The 17621-nt window shown below is 44.7% G+C and overlaps 5 protein-coding genes across 5 annotated transcripts; 3 read left to right on the top strand and 2 right to left on the bottom strand.

Annotated features, from left to right (window-relative positions):
- Positions 1-1616: 1616 nt before the first annotated feature.
- On the top strand, positions 1617-2417 carry F5147DRAFT_783247 (uncharacterized protein; the record flags this gene model as incomplete). The annotated part of the gene is made up of 1 exon (XM_041442808.1): positions 1617-2417. The coding sequence occupies one exon, from the start codon at positions 1617-1619 to the stop codon at positions 2415-2417; it is 801 nt and encodes a 266-aa protein (XP_041284316.1).
- A 2153-nt stretch (positions 2418-4570) lies between these two features.
- On the top strand, positions 4571-4920 carry F5147DRAFT_553705 (uncharacterized protein; the record flags this gene model as incomplete). Its single annotated transcript, XM_041430459.1, has 2 exons — positions 4571-4790; positions 4850-4920. Coding segments are annotated over 2 exons (291 nt in total), but the record flags the coding sequence as incomplete, so codon positions are not given.
- A 7748-nt stretch (positions 4921-12668) lies between these two features.
- On the bottom strand, positions 12669-12926 carry F5147DRAFT_590347 (uncharacterized protein; the record flags this gene model as incomplete). Its single annotated transcript, XM_041432170.1, has 1 exon — positions 12669-12926. A coding segment is annotated over one exon (258 nt), but the record flags the coding sequence as incomplete, so codon positions are not given.
- A 635-nt stretch (positions 12927-13561) lies between these two features.
- Positions 13562-13930, top strand: F5147DRAFT_660448 (uncharacterized protein; the record flags this gene model as incomplete). Its single annotated transcript, XM_041434671.1, has 2 exons — positions 13562-13841; positions 13887-13930. 2 exons carry the CDS (start codon positions 13562-13564, stop codon positions 13928-13930), a joined length of 324 nt encoding a protein of 107 aa, XP_041284313.1.
- Positions 13931-15545: 1615 nt separating this feature from the next.
- Positions 15546-17171, bottom strand: F5147DRAFT_660447 (uncharacterized protein; the record flags this gene model as incomplete). The annotated part of the gene is made up of 8 exons (XM_041434670.1): positions 15546-15666; positions 15716-15870; positions 15926-16120; positions 16168-16545; positions 16601-16649; positions 16689-16709; positions 16768-16896; positions 16951-17171. The coding sequence occupies 8 exons, from the start codon at positions 17169-17171 to the stop codon at positions 15546-15548; spliced, it is 1269 nt and encodes a 422-aa protein (XP_041284312.1).
- Positions 17172-17621: the final 450 nt, after the last annotated feature.

Raw genomic sequence — 17621 nt, 5'->3', positions numbered from 1 at the left:
GCATCGGACCCAATGTTTTCCCACACACTTGTCCTCCCTATGTCTTGTCCTGTCATATCTATCCCCACTAGGTGTGCAGTTACTTGTTTTCACATCGCTAACATTGTAGAACGTGTTATTACATGTCCGCAGTACATGTCTTATTACATAGGACATCGGACCCGAAAATCAGTGCTACTACTTTCGCCTATAGCACTCCGAAATTCTACATAAACACTATATATTTCACATACCTCCTACCTATTTACTTTACCTTTCTACCTCCGAGTAGGAGGAGGTCATCCGATATTAGTAGTTCTTAGCTGAATTCCACAATATCATCCATTCTTTATCCAAAACACTCTGAAACATCTGACAGTAACCTGCCATTCGCTATCCCCAACATTCGCTATATTCCTGATGCAAACCTGACGCTAACCCAACAGAACCCAACGAAACCCACTAACCCAAAACCCAAAAACATCGGACCTGACGTTTTTGACATTGGACTTGTAATTATACCTTCGGACTTTGTTTCCCACACTTTGGACTATCTTTCTTTTTGTATAACTGATTATTCTAATACCACACAGCAAACCCCTCAGGTCGAACGCACTTGTCTTGCAAGTATAGCAGACTAGGCTGTGCACGACCACAACACATTTTTATATTGCTGGTTACTTACTTTGTGTAGTGTCCAGCAATTATTGTATCTCTACAGCACACTTGGGTGACCTTTCTGTTCTTTCTACTTCAATCTTAACTAAACATTCCTTGCATTTTATATCAAGGAGTAGTTCTATAGGCAGTCTCTTTGGGATGAGCATTACACTCGCACATTGAGTTCTGAAGGTAACACTTTTGTAGCGCCTACACAGAATCAACTCTTTACACTGGCGTCATGGTGAGGCTGGATCAGTGGATACAGAAGCAGTGAAACACAAAAGATTACGAGTGGGATGTCTCCTGTCAACTTTCCCAGTACAAGACTGTTGGAACTTTGATGGATCAAGTCTATTTGCCATGTAAGTCACTCATGAGTATTCAGTTCAAAGAGAAACTAAACTTATGGATTAGGGCACCTCCTGATCGTGGCCTTGGTACACATCAAATGAGTGGGAAGAAAAAAGAGAAATTCAGGATGACTCTTGGTTTTGCAATGAATGCAGATGGAAGTGAGAAACTTCCACTTTTCTTCATTGGTTACTCCCAAAAGCCCCGATGCTTTGGTAGCAAGTCACCACAGAGTGCTGGGTTTACTATTGAAACAACAAGAAAGCATGGATGACAAGTGAATTGTTCAATGAGTAAGCAGTGCTCTATATCAGTATCATTCACATAAAAAATTTACACAATAAAATTCAAGGTGGATCAGGGCACTCAACATCAAGATGGGGATCCAAAAACATTACATCTGCCTTCTCATTGACAATTTCTCTAGGCACAAAGTCACATACAAACCACTTCACATCCAGCTTGAATTTTTTGAGCCAAATCTAACTTCATTCATTCAAGCTCTCGATGCTGGAGTCATCTGATGCTTCAAGGCTCATTATCGTTGAGCATTCTGTCTTCACGCTATTGAACTTGATGAAGCTGGTAATCATGATATCTATAAAATAAATTTTTAAGAAGCCATGGTCATGGCACAAGAGGCATGGGATGCTGTCAAGCCATCCACCATTCAGCATTGCTGGAATCACACAGGAATCCAAGCCAACTCTATGGCACATTCGTCTCACCCTGCTCATGCAGACCCAGGTGCATGGAAAATCATACACCAGTTTGCAGATATTGATACTATGACCTTGCCTCAAGCCGAAGCTTGCTTGAAAGAACACCTTGGCAATCATTATGTCGAGGAGGACTGGATGGATGCCCTGAAAACTGCTATGGTTGTGAAGGGTGACAATGTCAAAGTGGCTAAGGCTGTCAAGAAACTTGCATCAGTGGCATGTCAAAGAACTGGGCTGGTTGTCAAAATTCAGCCTCTCACCAAGGCACCTCAGCTCCAAACTCTCGAACATGAATTGATGAAGTCCATAGAGGAGCTTACAATACGGAGATGGATCATTGGCACACCACTGACTGTTGACGAGATTCTCGACCCTCAAGAAGAGAAGAACATTGGACAAGTAACTGCTTATGAAGATGATGATGCAATCATTGCAGAAATTCAGCGCTGGCAAGCAATTAGGAGCGGGGAGCTGGTTGAAGTGGAATCAGATGATGAAGATGAGGATGATCAACCCAAGGTCTGTGCTACTGAACTGATTCTGCTGTGCAAAAAGCTTGAGGCTGCATGTATTGCGCAAGTTGGTGCTGATTCTTCACTTGACCTTGTTCACAAACTTCGGGCATTTCAAGCAACACTACAGCGCAAGGAGTTGCAGAATGCAAAGCAGGTTACATTGGACAAATTCTGGAATACCAAGTAACATACCATTTCGATGTACTTGTTGAATGTATTGATTTCTGTGAGCAGCGCGCATTCACACCACTGTGGGAATTATTTGGTGGTGTATATATTTCATATTGTATAGCAAAAGGGCTCCCATTGCTATACACTATGAGATAGTGTATTGTAGTCTTATTTGTTGTCCTTCCTAATCATTAAGAAATATATGAATTCTCCCTACAGAAAAGATATTCTGTGTCATAAAGAGAATGATGAAACTACACTAGATGACTGATAACCATGTACCAGCTAGTGTAATTTAAGGTTTGGCTCAAGGTAGGCCTCAGAAGATCAGTATGTCGTGAGAAATAATGAAATAATGACAAATGAATGGAGGGAATAAACTAATATTCACTCAGATGTTTACACAAATATAGGGTGAGAAACTTAGAAAGTTACTCAAATCCTCCTTCCTTCTCAAAAGGGGAAATCTCTTAGAAGGGAGTCTCTTCTAAGGAGGGGAATCTATTAAGAAGGGGGAATCTAAACCCCTCATATACTATTCTAAATGTGGCTGCATAACTACCTAAATAAGGAAATATGACTCATAATGACTCAGTAGTTGAAATGCTCCATGATGACTTGTTCACTTCTCAAATATTCTCATCTATAAACTTTCTCCACTCAAGTATCTGACTAATCCATGTCATCTGACTAAGCCATTGACCATTTATGAACTGTTGATATGTTGAAGTGTTGTCTTGGGTATGTTTTCAAACATACAGAAAGTTGTGAGAAATGTGTAAGAAAATGTAAGAGATCATGAGAATTGCTGAGTAATCTGTTGTGGTATGTTTGACACTGATCTTTGAACCAGATAAGTATTAATTTGAACTGTTAAGTGGTAATATAGAGTCTTCAAGTCTGAAAGATATTCAAATAAAATATTAAAGTAGTGTAGAAAATTCATGGTAATTTCATGAGGCAAAGTAAAGAACTTCAAGACTCAAAAGTAGCCATGACCATGCACAAAACAGGTTTGGTGCATTGTAGGACTTGGAGTCCTTATGGCCTTGTAGAGCCTATTTTCACAGTGTCCCTTAGGTCCTTGTGTTGCACATGCTATCACTAACATGGCGCACACTCATTCTGTTATCAGCTGACAGCCACAGCTCATGCATGCACATCAGCTCCTGTTGGCTTTTCTTCAGCTCCATCACGTGTCCTTCCTCTGTCCTATCCATGTCCTCCACTTGTCCATTGGTGCATATTTTACTTGATTTGTATTAGACTGACCATATTTCTGAAGCTATATCATTTATATTTTCATTACTTGCGTTATGGACCCTTGTTACATATTACCACTACCTACTTAGCTCTGAATAGCACTTCAGTGTACTCTCATATATACTGAGTACTTACGATTTTCATGTAACTTCAATCTCTCCCATCAAATTATCACCTGTTTCCACTGCACACATCTCTAATGGCCGTACTAATGCTTATATTTCATATACCTGCATTTATTGTCAAATGTCCTTTCCATTCATTGTTGCGCCACCTGGCTTTCACACTCGCAGCTTCTCGCATTAATCCTTCAGCTTGGCCACACACTTTCACACTTTGTCAAATCTTTGGCTGCATGGCTGCACATTGTATCGCACTTAGATATCAGCAGGGGTATGGATAACCCCCAGGGGTCATGGGTAAGGGTACCTAGGGGTATGGGTGTGGGTCAGGTTCTTAGGACCCCTGGACCCATGGACCAATCATGGGACCCCTAAACCCTAGATAGATACTTTGATTGTCTATAACTGTACAGTACCACATTAAGAATATAGACTGCAAATCTACAATGAGAGATATCCTATTCCATCTACCTCCGTATATTGTGGCATGTTACCAAAAAGGACAATGAAGCCCACAGAGAAGATACTTGCCATGGCTGCTGAAGGTAGCTGTGGCAAAAGGAAGGCCACCGATAAGCCTTCTATTCCCACAGTCACATCAAAATGCACAAAAGTTACAGCATCTATTGAAGGTGAACAGCCTACCAGTAGTGCTACATCATCACCTAACTATTGAGCTAAGAGTACGAGCTCCAAGAACACGAGTGGACACTAATCAAACAACTATGAGATGTATTGAAGGTGATGTAGTTACATTGTTACTGTCACATGTTTACATTATACTCAGATTCTCAAGGATGCCACATTGTTCTTCTCACAGTCAACACCAAACTTGGCCATGGTAATCCCAACCATGGACCACATTGATATGGTCTTTACCAGCTATGTCATCAAGAAGGACCAACTCAATCCTGCAATTTGTGCTGCCCTCTTACTTGCCAAACGAACACTTAACCATTATTACTCATACACAGACTTATTAGCAGTGTATCGCATTGCAATGGGTACATTTTTTTCTTCTCTAATTCTATCTAATATTTCTAATATTCTTTTTATATTACAGTGCTTCATCCACACCATAAGCTCGCCTATTTCAAGTCGGCAGGCTGGGAGCAGGAGTGGATCGACACTGCGGAAGGGCTTGTTCACATGGAATTTCAGTGCTATGCTGCTCACTCAGTTCACTCAGCTGTTGAGGGATCTGCTGCCAATCCAGCTCATGAGGTTGATAAGGTGCGTGCTAATTTTCTAAAAATCATTCTGATGGCTCATACAACCATATCTAGGATGATGACTCCCATAATATCTTTGACTGCTTACCATCACTCACTCAATCCACAGCCACTTCCTCAGCTGAGGAGCTGAATATGTACCTCAACACTGACATCGAGAATATCATGGATCCAATTGCTTGGTGGCATGGCCTATCGCAAGTAGGGAACTGCACGGGTAAACCTGTGGGTGCCCAGAGGTCAGCCCATACCCAGTACCCACCACAGGTATGTACCTGTGGACACGGGTACGGGTATGGATGCGGGTACATACCCATGGCAGGTGTACCCACCCCCACCTGATCCCAACAGCCACCAGTGCTTAGCACGCACATGCCCAGCGCATGTCAGCAAATGCTGACATGGCTCGAACATATGTGGAGGACACTGGAGAGCACCAGAAGAGTGGAAGGAGGGACGGCACAGGAAGAACGAGATGGAGGGTAGGATGCAGTGTAGGGCGCGAGTGGTGGTAGTAGCACACTGCAAGGTTAAAGATAGTATTAGTAGTAAATGAGAAAAAAAAACATGCGCACCTGGAACAAGTGGCAAATGACTGAGAGCAATGAGCAAATGACTACCTAATGCTACCAACTCCCCATCCAGAGTTGACTCTACATGCGCGCACCAGTGCAAATGTACCTCGTGCAGACAGAAAACAAGCTGGAATAGGTGTGAGTGAACAAAAATAAGTATAGACAAGTAGTATGACACTCACAAGCAAGCATAGATATACGAGAATGAGTGTCAAGTGTAAGCGCTACACCATGACTGTGATGGGTACATCATGGATACAGGTATTTGCGTGGGTCACAAAATCCTGACCCATACCCATACCTGGCAGTACCCGTACCTGTGCAGTTCCCTAATTGCAAGACCTACCCATGGCTGTCTCGTATGGCCCTTGATTATCTCACTATTCCTGGTAAGTGTTTTTTCTTTTGTGAGCACATAAATTTAATATTGTATATTATAGCTACATCCATTGATGTGGAACGCATATTCAGCCATGGATGGCTCCTCCTCTCTCACTATGCGCAATTGTCTATCTGTGCAGACGACATGAGCATTGCTTTGTGTAGGCCTATGAAGCCTCTTAGGGTTAGTAAAGGACATGGATGTTCAGTTCATTGCAAGCCTTCCTGATGTTGCCAGTGAGGATGAGGAACTTGAAGATGGGTGGGATAGTATTACATTGGACTAGATACTACTACTGCCATTTTTGTTTTAGCTACATGCATGAATTGTATGGTGGGTACAGGTATACCCCTCAGACCCCTTACCCCTCTATGACCCATTGAGAGACCCATACCCTTGAGTACCCTTGGGTGCATGGGTACAGGGAGTTGGCGGGTACAGGTATGGGTTAGTCACTGGACACCCATAGGGTTTACCCCTGTGGATCCCTAATCGCACTTTTGGCAGCTCGCTTGCACTTGCACCACATCAGTGCTAATTTCTGTGTTCCCTCTACTCTCAGTTACCCTTACCAGTTTCTAAGTTTCCCCTCATATTTTACTTAGAGGAATTGTTCTCAGTAGCAATCCCCTTGGGCCAAATCTATACTTGTGTCCAGAGGTCTATTTGAGTTTTACCCCACTTCACCTTTTCTCCCCCTTTCACCCCTTTTCATCTAGCTATCATTCCTTGCACACAGCATGTCAGCATGAGTACTCATCCACATGATTTTGATGCACATGTTTGCTTTTGATTCATCTATCAAGAGGTCCCTGCTCAGGAAATGCTGAACAAGGTAGGTGGGTCCTTTGCATAATCTTGGGGTATCCAAACAGCTCTTGTTGTGTTCAAGCAAGAGAAAGACAGAGAAAGACTTAGTGCCTGTTGCTCTTATACCCTGACTGTGAGGGTGAGATATTTGGAGTCAAATACAACCCAAACCACTAGTGGAAATACTTGAAGGCAATGACTCCAGGAGAGTTTTGAATGTTATGATCAAATGATGAGTGAAGTCACCCAGGGGAGATGTTTGTCATGCTAGAAGGGTCTCAGCTTTGACTCAATACAAGATGGGAGTGTTGTGAGGCTCACTTCTCATGCTGCCTTCCAAGATTTGAACACTCTAGAGGGAACACTACTGTAGAGATACACACTTAGGTTCGACCCAATTTGGGTGTGACCAAATGAATGTTAGGTTCAAAAGTTCGAAGGAGGGTGTGATGTGTGACATGCTGCACATAGGTTCATTGTGTGTGACGACCGACTGAGTCTTGGACGGTTACGGCCTCATTAAGCAAACATGTTTCTTTCTTTGTACGAGCGCAGAGATGCTCACGCTCAACCTGGAGACTCAAACACTCAACCTGGAGACTCAGATGCTCACCCCGCAAAGCTTCGTCTGCAAGTTTACTTCCGTTCAGCAACATTGGCATGTCTTCTTCCTATGTTGCTGCAGAGTCCTGTCAATGCGGATCCAATGTTTCATCAGTAAATTCACACATTGCTTAATGTACTTTTCAGCTACTTGTTGCAAAAATCGACGTGCTATTTGCACTTATTGTACTTACTCACTTGTGCTGAATATTTGTCAAGGGCAAAAAGTGCATTAAATATTTGTCAAGGGGCAAAAAGCGCAAAAAGGAGCACAAGCACAAGGATGAAATTGAAACATAGTAGGATAAATACTAAGTAACTAAGTTCAACATTGTATAGTAGCTACGAAGAGTGACGGCGCGTATGGGACATCCTGGAAGCTGCTGCTGACGATATAATATTGTCCTGTTCAGCAGAAAATTAACAGTCTTGAGAAAGTTCTCAACAGTGAGATCATCACCCGCCGTATGAGGTTGTACAAAGTCATGATCTTGATAAGGTGGAGGTGGAGCACCGGGAGGTGACAAGCTCACACCACGCTATCATGCAAAACGATGAGCGACGCTAGTCATTAGCAGTATGGGCACAGGTACTTTACCTCTGAGGCAGAACTCTTAACGCTGCTGTTAGCAATGAGGGGAATGGCTGTGAGATAAAGACGGGGACCGTGCTGACTGATGAGGATGATGAGTTGAGGACCTTGGTGGTTGCAGTAAGCATTGAAAGTTTGGTTGAAATGGCAAGTTCCAGCGTCCAACGATTGGTCAGCGATGGCAAGTGTGACACGTCATGATCGTGACCTTGTTCAAAATTGAACTTCGCTTTGCTTTCAACTTCTTCAAGCACTGCCCGTGGCCATGTCTTGCTCTCAGCCAGTGCATGATCCCAGGATGAGAAGAATGAGAGATCCAGCCTGAGCAGCTCGCTAATGAAAAGGTACATGTTCTTTTTCTGCATTCGTTATACTACTGACAAGTTTGTAAATTTCATGGCAGCTTAGGGTTGAGCATGGGTGAACCTGCGGGTCGCTGAAGCCACACCGCACCCATACCCGCAAACACCGTACCCGCCACGGTATGGGTGTACACCGACCCACCAATTCTGCGGGTATGAACAGTGTTTGCCGTATACTGTGGTTTTTTGACTTACCTGCAGGTAAGACACTGACATAGTAGTATCAGCAGATGTCTTATGAAGTTCCACATCTAGGTCCTCTTCATCGTCAGACTTTGTCGCCGTGTCAATGGCATTAATGTCGACTACCAATGGTTTGGGGGATGATGACAGTGATGAGAGTGTCTTTTCGAGAGCAAGACAGTTTTCACTCTCTTCAAAGGATGGGTAAGCACATCCACACTCTTCTTAACTGCCTGGCTGACCTGTACAACACTGTAAACTGCGACAGGTATGCACGGTGTACGTGCGGGTCTTCATAATCTACACTGTACCCATACCCGCCACACCCATCAGCAATAAACCACGGGTTTACCCGTACCCGTGCTCTACCCTATGGCCGCTGATCCAAGTCGTCACCCGCCGTTCACAGTGAGTGAGTGCGTTGATCCTCATTGGAGCTCGAGCCATGCTGATCCATGTCATCGGCCACCGTTCACAGTTCATGAGTGTGTCGATCTTCATTCGAGCAACGGCCATGCTCATCCAAGTCTTTGCTCACTGTTCGCAGTTGGTGAGTGTGTTGATCTTCATTCGAGCAACGGCCATGCTGATCCAAGTCGTCACCTACCATTCGCAGGTCGCGAGTCTGTCGATCCTCATCTGAGCTCAAGCCATGCTGATTCAAGTCGCTGCCCGCTGTTCACAGGAGGTGAGTGTTTCATTTTTACAATTGCTAACTTCGTATATATATGTATTACCTGTGAATTGAAATGCAATTTTTTTTTCCCTTGTAACAAGTGTGAACAAGTGTAAAAAGTGTGAACAAGTGTAAAAAGTGTGAACAAGCTGAAAATAAGTGCGAGCAAGTTGAAAATAAGTGCGACAAAGGGGATTGTAATGTAGCTCATTCTAAAAAAAAGCAAAAAGTGTAGGACAAGTGAAAAACAAGTGCAAAAAAGCTCAAATCAAGAGGAAGGGATCTTCTTGGCAGCTTGTTGCTCCTTGTGACAAGGAGGCGCTTCTGGTTCTTGTCAGGCGTTTTCCATTCTTGGGTGGGAAAAATAAGAGCAAAAAAGGAAATTAAGCAATGTGTGAATTTACTGATGCTTGGTGAGCCATGACCCAGCCTGCAATGAGGATGCCATCTGAAACATTTACCCCCTCCCCCAAGTTCACTTTCTTTACCATGTCCAATCTACATGACTTAGATGTTGCCCCAGCAGCCAAAATTCAAGATATTCTATCTGTACCTACACAGTTCTCAATCTGAGTCAATCACTCCTTCCAGCAACCTATCTGTTGCTGTGTTTCTTCATTTAGACCTGCCTACAGCATTAGAAACCAATCCATCAGCTACCACCAGATTCATCTTTTCCAGAAAGTCCCCGATGCTCCAGCTCCCCATGGGCTTCATCTCACGATCTGTTCCGCCTCTTCAAACAGCCTCATGCCTTTGTGATCATGCTAGTGGCGCACTGCAAGATGGAATCAAATCAGTAATCCACCCTTCATTCCCCAATGACCCACTTCCATTGTGGGTCTTGACTAGATGATACAGAGCCTCAATCTACAGCCGTGACCACCGACAGTTCGAAGGAGGTTGATGTTGAGGGTCGTGGCAAGCGCAGACACATTGCAAATACTCAGTACAAGGACTTTTGGCAGCACTAGGACTTTTTTTCATGTTTTTACCGCATGTCACAATATAAGTTCGATGACCTCAATATGGGTGTGACTGTCACATGAAATAGGTTCGATTCGCTGGGCCTGTGATGGTGTGACGAACTTAAGTGCATATCTCTACAGTACCTCAGGAATTGGGCTCTGGTATTCTATAATTTAGGAAGCATTTTGTCGAGTGGCATTAAGAATTAACAAAGAAATTCCATGTTTTGTTATTATATCTATATGATGCATAGTTGTACTTTGCCGACTTTACTCTTGGAAATTTTGTGCAATCCTCGTGGACGTATCATGACTACCATGATGCTGTCCATATATTTATGACAAAGATGCATGCGGCATAGAGAATTCTGAAGTGACGTCGAGCCGCGGTCCGAATCAGGGGCTTGCTTGCCTGCTGTTGCTATCGGACCATTGATGGCTGGGGTTCCAGGTCGGGAGGAGTTGGTTCGGCCATCGAGAGTAGTTTGGAGGATGTTTTCGATGATCCTGCACGGTTGGGATAAGGATGGGAGTGACATCAATTCGATCTAGTGCAAAAAATTGGTTAGCGGATGTTAAGTGGGGCGGGGAGGCGCCTGGTGTTGGCTTCTGGAGGCCTAGTCGGGGTGCCACTTGGAAGAAGCCATCCGCGTAAGCCAAGGCCATGTCAGTCCTTGGGCCGCCTTAAGTCTCAATCGACGAAGTTGGCCAGAAGTGTAAACTGAATAGAAAGATCAATCTTTAGTGAAGGTGGTAGTGCAACAGCTGTGTCACCTCCGCAGCAGGCACGGCCGGAAAAAATGAGGCATGCCAGCGAACACCAGGTTACATGATGCAGCACGCAAATAGCACAATTGGAGCGCTGCGAAGAGACGGGTTCAGATACGGCTCAAATCAGTGATTCATGCTGGAAAACTCGCATATCATGAATTGTACCCCTGACTATACAATAGGATTTCAGTAACGTGCAAGGTTATGATACAACGGTCACAATCAATTGAATACGCTCCTACACATTCTGCCGAAAATTCTACCATCTGATAGCAATAACAATTCTGCCACATGCAGGATATAAAAGCCGGTCGTCGTCCTATGGTGTTCCCCAATCTACAGAAATATCATTCGAGAACCCCCTCAGAAGATTTTATATTACCTCGCACGAACAATGCGTTTCTCCTTCCTCGCTGTTGTTGTTGCTTTGACAGCGTCTATGTCTATCAGTGCATGTAGCAAGACAACTTGCAAAACAGTATATGATTGCTGCGCGAATTATTTTTGCATAGCTCAAGCTAACGTGAGTCTGAACAGGTCGCTGTGTAACCAGTATTCAACCACATAACTCACTTGCTCGCCTTAGGATACAGGAGACCCGACTTGCGAGTACGGTGGAGATTGAGCCTGTAGCATGAGCGAAATATCGCAACAGTGAGTCATATTTCTGCATTCGCTTTGGTATCATGGTTGATGGTGCAATACCTAGTTCGGATTCAATCAGTATACTCATTTTTAGATAAACTTTCGTGCTGCTCGAACAATGTGAATGCTTGAACCTATTTCAAAATGATCAAACATGCCTAGTCTCGCTTGTCGTCCACTCAACTTGAGTTTACAGAATGGAATAACTGTTCTTGACTAGCAACACACAAATAGCATAAGTGGAGCCCTGCGAAAAGACGGATTTAGAGACAGCTCAAATCAGTAATTCATGCGGGAGAACTCACATATCGTGAACTATACCCCTATACAATACGACCCTAGTAACAGCAGGCTATGATATGAGGATGGCAATCGAATACGCTCCTGCAGGTTCTTCCGAAATTTCTGCCAAATCGATCAGAACCGTGCCCATAAGTATATGCAGGATATAAAAGCAGTCGTCATCCTATAGTGTTCCCACATCCTCAGAGATATCATTCGAGGTCCCCCTCAGAAGATTCCATATCAACTCGCACAGAAAATGTGTTTCTCCTTCCTCGCTGTTGCTGCTGGTTTGACGACGTCCATGTTCATCAGTGCATGTAGTACAACGAGTTGTACAACAGATAATGATTGCTGCACTAACATGGTTTGTAAACCTGCCACCGTGAGTATGAGCATGTCGCTGTGCAATCAGGATTTAACCACATGACTCACCTGCGCACCTTAGAGTGCAGGTCGGATCTGCCTGTTGGTTTAAAACTGAACTGGCAGCACGAGCAGTACGTCTTGACAGCGAGTCGTGTTCCTTCTATCGCTGTGGTATCATAGTTAATGGTGCAATACCTAGTTCGGAGTCGATCAGTCAGTACACTTGTTTTTGGACAAATTTGCGTACTACTCGAGCAATGTGGATGTTTGATGATCGACCATGCATAGTCTTGCTCGTCATCCACTAAGCTTGAGTGCGAGAGGCTGTCGGAACGAGCGGTCATTGCTGCTAATGATTAATATTGAGAGGCCGTACGAAGATGGAATGTACTACGTAGACATTTCCTTACAATCTTGAACCCGTCTATCTCTTCAGCAAGTTTTCCTCATTGCGTCTCCGTGTTGGCATGTTGTAACAAGTGAGCCATTGTGTTTGCTAGCTTCTTTCGCAAGTTGATCTGCGCATTCATTGCGCTTGATATTAAGATAGTCGGGAGTCCCTGCAATTTCATTGCGATGGAAGAATGATGCAGTTAGGAAGTCCTCGATGGTTTGAGGGTGAAGTAGGGTGAGGTGTTGTGAGGGTCCAGGAGTAACTGCATGCGCAGCCTGCACCATGGACTTATTATCAACACACAAATGGGGGTGATTCTCCGGATATTCCCAAGCAAACTGTACTGCGTTTGTTGATGCCCGTGAAGTCGTCAGCAGTTCCGCATTGTAAACTATTTTTTCCTGGCCGCAAAATACTTTGCATCCCAGCCGAACCTCCTCTGGTTATATCCTCTTGGTCAATTGATCGTCTCGATCCATCTGAGTAAATGAGACATGAAGCATTGGTTTAGGTGTCGCGGATAGCCTGTAGATGTGCTTTCGCTGGATCTTGATTGCTCAACCCTTTTTAGTCATCCACCCGTAGGCGACCTTGATGGCTTTCGACTGTGTTGGCCCAAGGAGGCGGCGTGGCGTGAATGTATTGATGTACTCTGCTTCTGTAGTCACACGTGCTGATAGACGGGGTGAGCCTGGTTGAATTTGGAGGTCTGCAGACTGCGACTACGCGGACGTTAAACCGTAAACGTTAGTGGAGTTTTCCCGGACAGAAATGTTCCGAGTCAGGCACCTGCAAATGAATCTGCCTTCAAGGGCCCGGAAACGTCGATGGTTGTATAACTTGAACTTGAAACACTGTATCGACATTTGGCCGTCATAGTATTGAACTCATGAGGTACCTGCTATGTGTATGTAAGTAACAATCTATCACGATGGAACGTACCACCACACACCATTACTCCACGACATTGTTGGGCGACCTAATACTTCAGACCGCATCACTGCCAACAGTAGACACCAGCCTTTACAGTTTGTCTTCCGAAGAAGCTGCGTTCTTTAAAGCGCAAATCGGTATCGATGGTGACGAAGACTTGAAGAGGCATATCCTGGAGGTTGACTCCATTTCAGTCGGTGTTGATGCCAGAAAGGCTGCGGCGGATGGTTTTCCTGCGGAAAATGACATTGCTTCGGATATCATTGATGTCATCAACGGTGTGAAACATTCTTGCTAATGACTCAGATGCATGCATATTACAGAATTCCTGAGCTTGACCATCATCAGTGAACTGGTGAATGTATGAGAATGATATATATATCAATACATAGTATATAATTACTAAAATCTGCATAAATCCGCTATCGATCATCACATCATCATTTTTGACTTTGTCTAGGAAAGAACAGTTCTGAATTTCGTACTCCGAGCTAGTGATAGGTAAAAGACACCCACTCATCACTCAAGGTCAGATTCGACGGGAAAGTAGAGCAAAGCTAATGGTTCAACTAGACGGATTGCAAGCGCCATGTCAGAATTAAGTTTCGCGATGTCGAGTACGGCGTGAAAGTCAGGATCTTTCTGAGGACAGTAACGCTGTTAACATGAGCAAGAACTGACTCCACGAATTAAGCTTGCCACATCAGCAGTAGGGCGCCCACTGTGAAATCCCAACATAGCTCTCTGGAAAGCCAAATTTCCCTCACTTCAACGAGAATTCTCCATGTGAGACTGAAGGCCAGTATCTTGCAGGCAATGACAATATATTCAGCCGCGCACACGACTAGAAAATCATTCCGCGCTTCAACCTCAGAGGATATCTTTTTGATACATCTAATTATTGTCAGCTATATATGAATTGGGAAAGCGTGTGAAGAAGCTATACCTTTGCGCAGCAGCTGGGTTTTGTTTTAACAGGCAGGCGACAATCAATTTGTGTCATCCTTGAGTCTCAAGGCGGTGTTCTCTGAATCACTAATGGCTGGCAATGGTATACTACTTACGACTGCGTCCCAAGAAGTCAGAGTTATGCACGAACCCTGCACCGTGGTAGCAATGTACCTTAACTTCAAATTCAGTAGCGGAGGTTATGTATCAACTTCGGTACCCAGCTTACCGTTCTATTGCCGTGGTATGTGTTGTGCCATGCATCGTGGTCCAGTCGTAGCTGTGCACAACATTCAGATATGTTCACAAGTTGCCATACACTCCCTAGATCCAGCTTATTCGTCTTAAGCATGCGAATTCACGAACTGGTGCTTGAATCACGCAATTAGCGTGGATATTTGACCTGTAAGAGGTGTTCATATCTGCGCTGCACTCCCCGGATCCAGCCTAAACAACACAAGTACGCCTATTCAGGAACTGAAGCTTGAATTCATGCTGCGGGGGCGAATGCTCGAGATGACGTAGGTGTGCATGGTTGCGCTGCACTTCCCAAATTCGACCCAATCAACACAAGTAAGCCTACTCACCATCTGGAACTTGAATTCTGCAGTTGGCGCGAATGCTCAAGAATATGAACCTGTTCATGGCTGCGCTACACTCCCTGAATTCAGCCTGAACAACACAAGTACACCTATTCAGGAATTGAAGCTTGAATCACGCTGTTGGCGCGAATGCTCGAGACGACGAAGGTGTGCATGGTTGCGCTGCACGTCCCAAATTCGACCCAATCAACACAAGTAAGCCTACTCACCATCTGGAACTTGAATTCTGCAGTTGGCGCGAATGCTCAATAATATGAACCTGTTCATGGCTGCGCTACACTCCCTGAATTCAGCCTAAACAACACAAGCGCGTATGTTCACCAAAGGCAGTAGCATAGCCAAATATTATTCATTTATTTGCAGTAAACAATTAAGACAATTAAGATCAAGCCGGACATAAGTATGGTAATGATAGCAAACTACGCGAGGGATCTAGGCCGAGTCAAAAGCCGCATCATCGCGCTGTGCCCTCTGCTTTGCAAGAGCATTGACGGACAGGCTGGCCTTTGCCGCATCGCTGATGTCGTTACGTTGGCTCCGTCCAAAAATCTTCCTAAACAGTAGAGTCAGGTAATGCTTATTGGGAAAAATACATAACGCACCTATTCCACCACTCGAGCAGCTTATCAACCCTGCGCCGCGCACCTCGACCAGGGGGCCTTTCAAAGAAATCAATGATAGTACACCAGAATTGAGCATAGTCAAAGTCGCCATCAATGGACCGCCATGATGTCACCGAAGAAAGTGAGAATCGAAGCTGTCAAAATGGTCATGGTACATCATCACTGGCCTTGCAAAATCCTATGACTTACTAGGCACGCGATGTACGCGATCGAGCGAGGAGTGACCTTTCTCATATTGATGATTTGAGCGACGTGTTTTTTGACCTTACTAACTCCGTTGAATGACTTCTTGGCGCGTCTGTTGTTCTGGATGACATCGGCGCCATCCCCATCACCCTCCCCATCTTTTGCTGAGGAAGGTGACGTGAACACGGCTTTGTACCCCTGCTTTAAAGTAAGCTTACAATCAGGTTACAGGCAGAGGGACGGACCTGAAGAAGTATTTTGCTCTTGAACAAATCCTCCTCCAGATCATCCGGGTTGGCAGTATAGTTATCGTACAGGTAGGCCGGAAAGGAAAGATCCGTCACGATACAGCCCTCTGAGCGATCTCGAATGCCCGTCCGCACCCTGGTGAAAAGTGAGCATTTTTCTCGAAATCTCAAAAGTACTACTTGCACTGGGTTGTTCCAATCCAGTTCGGCAGGGCAGAGTAACCTGCCGCACGCGTCGTTGGAGAATCCACGGGTATGTTTGTCGTTGGAATCGAGCGGGAATTCTGGCTTGAGATCCCGATTAACCCATTCGGCAACAAGAGCCTTGAGCTTCGAGGTATCGTCACCTCGAGCACTGTCAGCCCCCTGCCGAAGCTATAACAAGAATGCTCAGCAACGCAAAACTGATCGTTGAATATATAGAACCCACCAATTTCAACATGTGCGTGTACTCGTCGTACTCCATTTCCGCCCCCTTCCTGAACAACCACGGTAAGGTAGTTGAGAGGGTGACATACCCTGCCTGTAGCCGATCTTGGCTACATGATCAAGCCTATGGTTAGCGCTCACAAAATAACTCGAAGTCTGAAAATTTACTCGATAGTATGATCTTCGTTTTCATCTTCATATCTTCGATCGTTTTCAGCAACGAGGTCCTCAACGTTATCGAATAGAACGACAACACGCCTGATTGCCCTTCCTTGAGATGTGTAATAGTTTGCTTGCCTAACATGTAGTCAGTAAAGCGACTCGGAATGATGAATTAGCGCAAGGTCGTACTTCTCTTTGACCGCACGCCCCGACTCGAGGGCCTCTAGCTTCTCCTCCAACTGGGCGATTCTACGTCTCTGGCGAGCCTGCACAGATGCTGCCTGTGCGGACGGTTGGTCGCACAAGTTTGTTGCAAAAGGTTCCCAATGCTTATTCTGCATGTCTCCGACGTTGCCGCTGTCATCCTGTTGGTTCTCGGTGTCCGGTGTGGTGCTCTCGGCGTGCGACATAGTAGCAAGGGGGAATGAGAAAATGAGCTGGTATAGACAAGGTCAACAGCCAAGGGAAGAAGGGAAAGTGCGACTGAGGGATCAGAAATGAAATCAATCACCTTATATACCTGTTAGGACGCTGGCTGCCCCAAAAACATATTCCTATTGAGGACAACGTTGAAAATATGGCGAGAAAGTCGCTTGAGCAAATGCCTGTTTAGGAAAACACTAACGTTAGGTATAAGGAACAAAGTCAAAAGAAATGCTTGTGACTCGCCTAGTATATTAAGCCATTATAGCCCTACGAGATTGGATGACGTGATCCTGTTGACGGTAGCGAGTAAGTTCGCGCACTCACTGTGTTCTCACAGTGGTACTGAGCGTGAGGGGAAGAGGTATTAGGGTATTACTACGAGAAAAGCATATACGATAATGCGTACCTAACCATAGTTGACCGTAAAGTAGAGA

The sequence above is a fragment of the Suillus discolor genome (genome assembly GCF_016758755.1).
Source record: "Suillus discolor strain FC423 chromosome Unknown F5147scaffold_328, whole genome shotgun sequence".
In the NCBI taxonomy this organism is placed as follows: domain Eukaryota; kingdom Fungi; phylum Basidiomycota; class Agaricomycetes; order Boletales; family Suillaceae; genus Suillus; species Suillus discolor.
The sequence above is the reverse complement of the archived record's forward strand: the minus strand, read 5'-3'. Positions and strand labels throughout refer to the sequence as shown.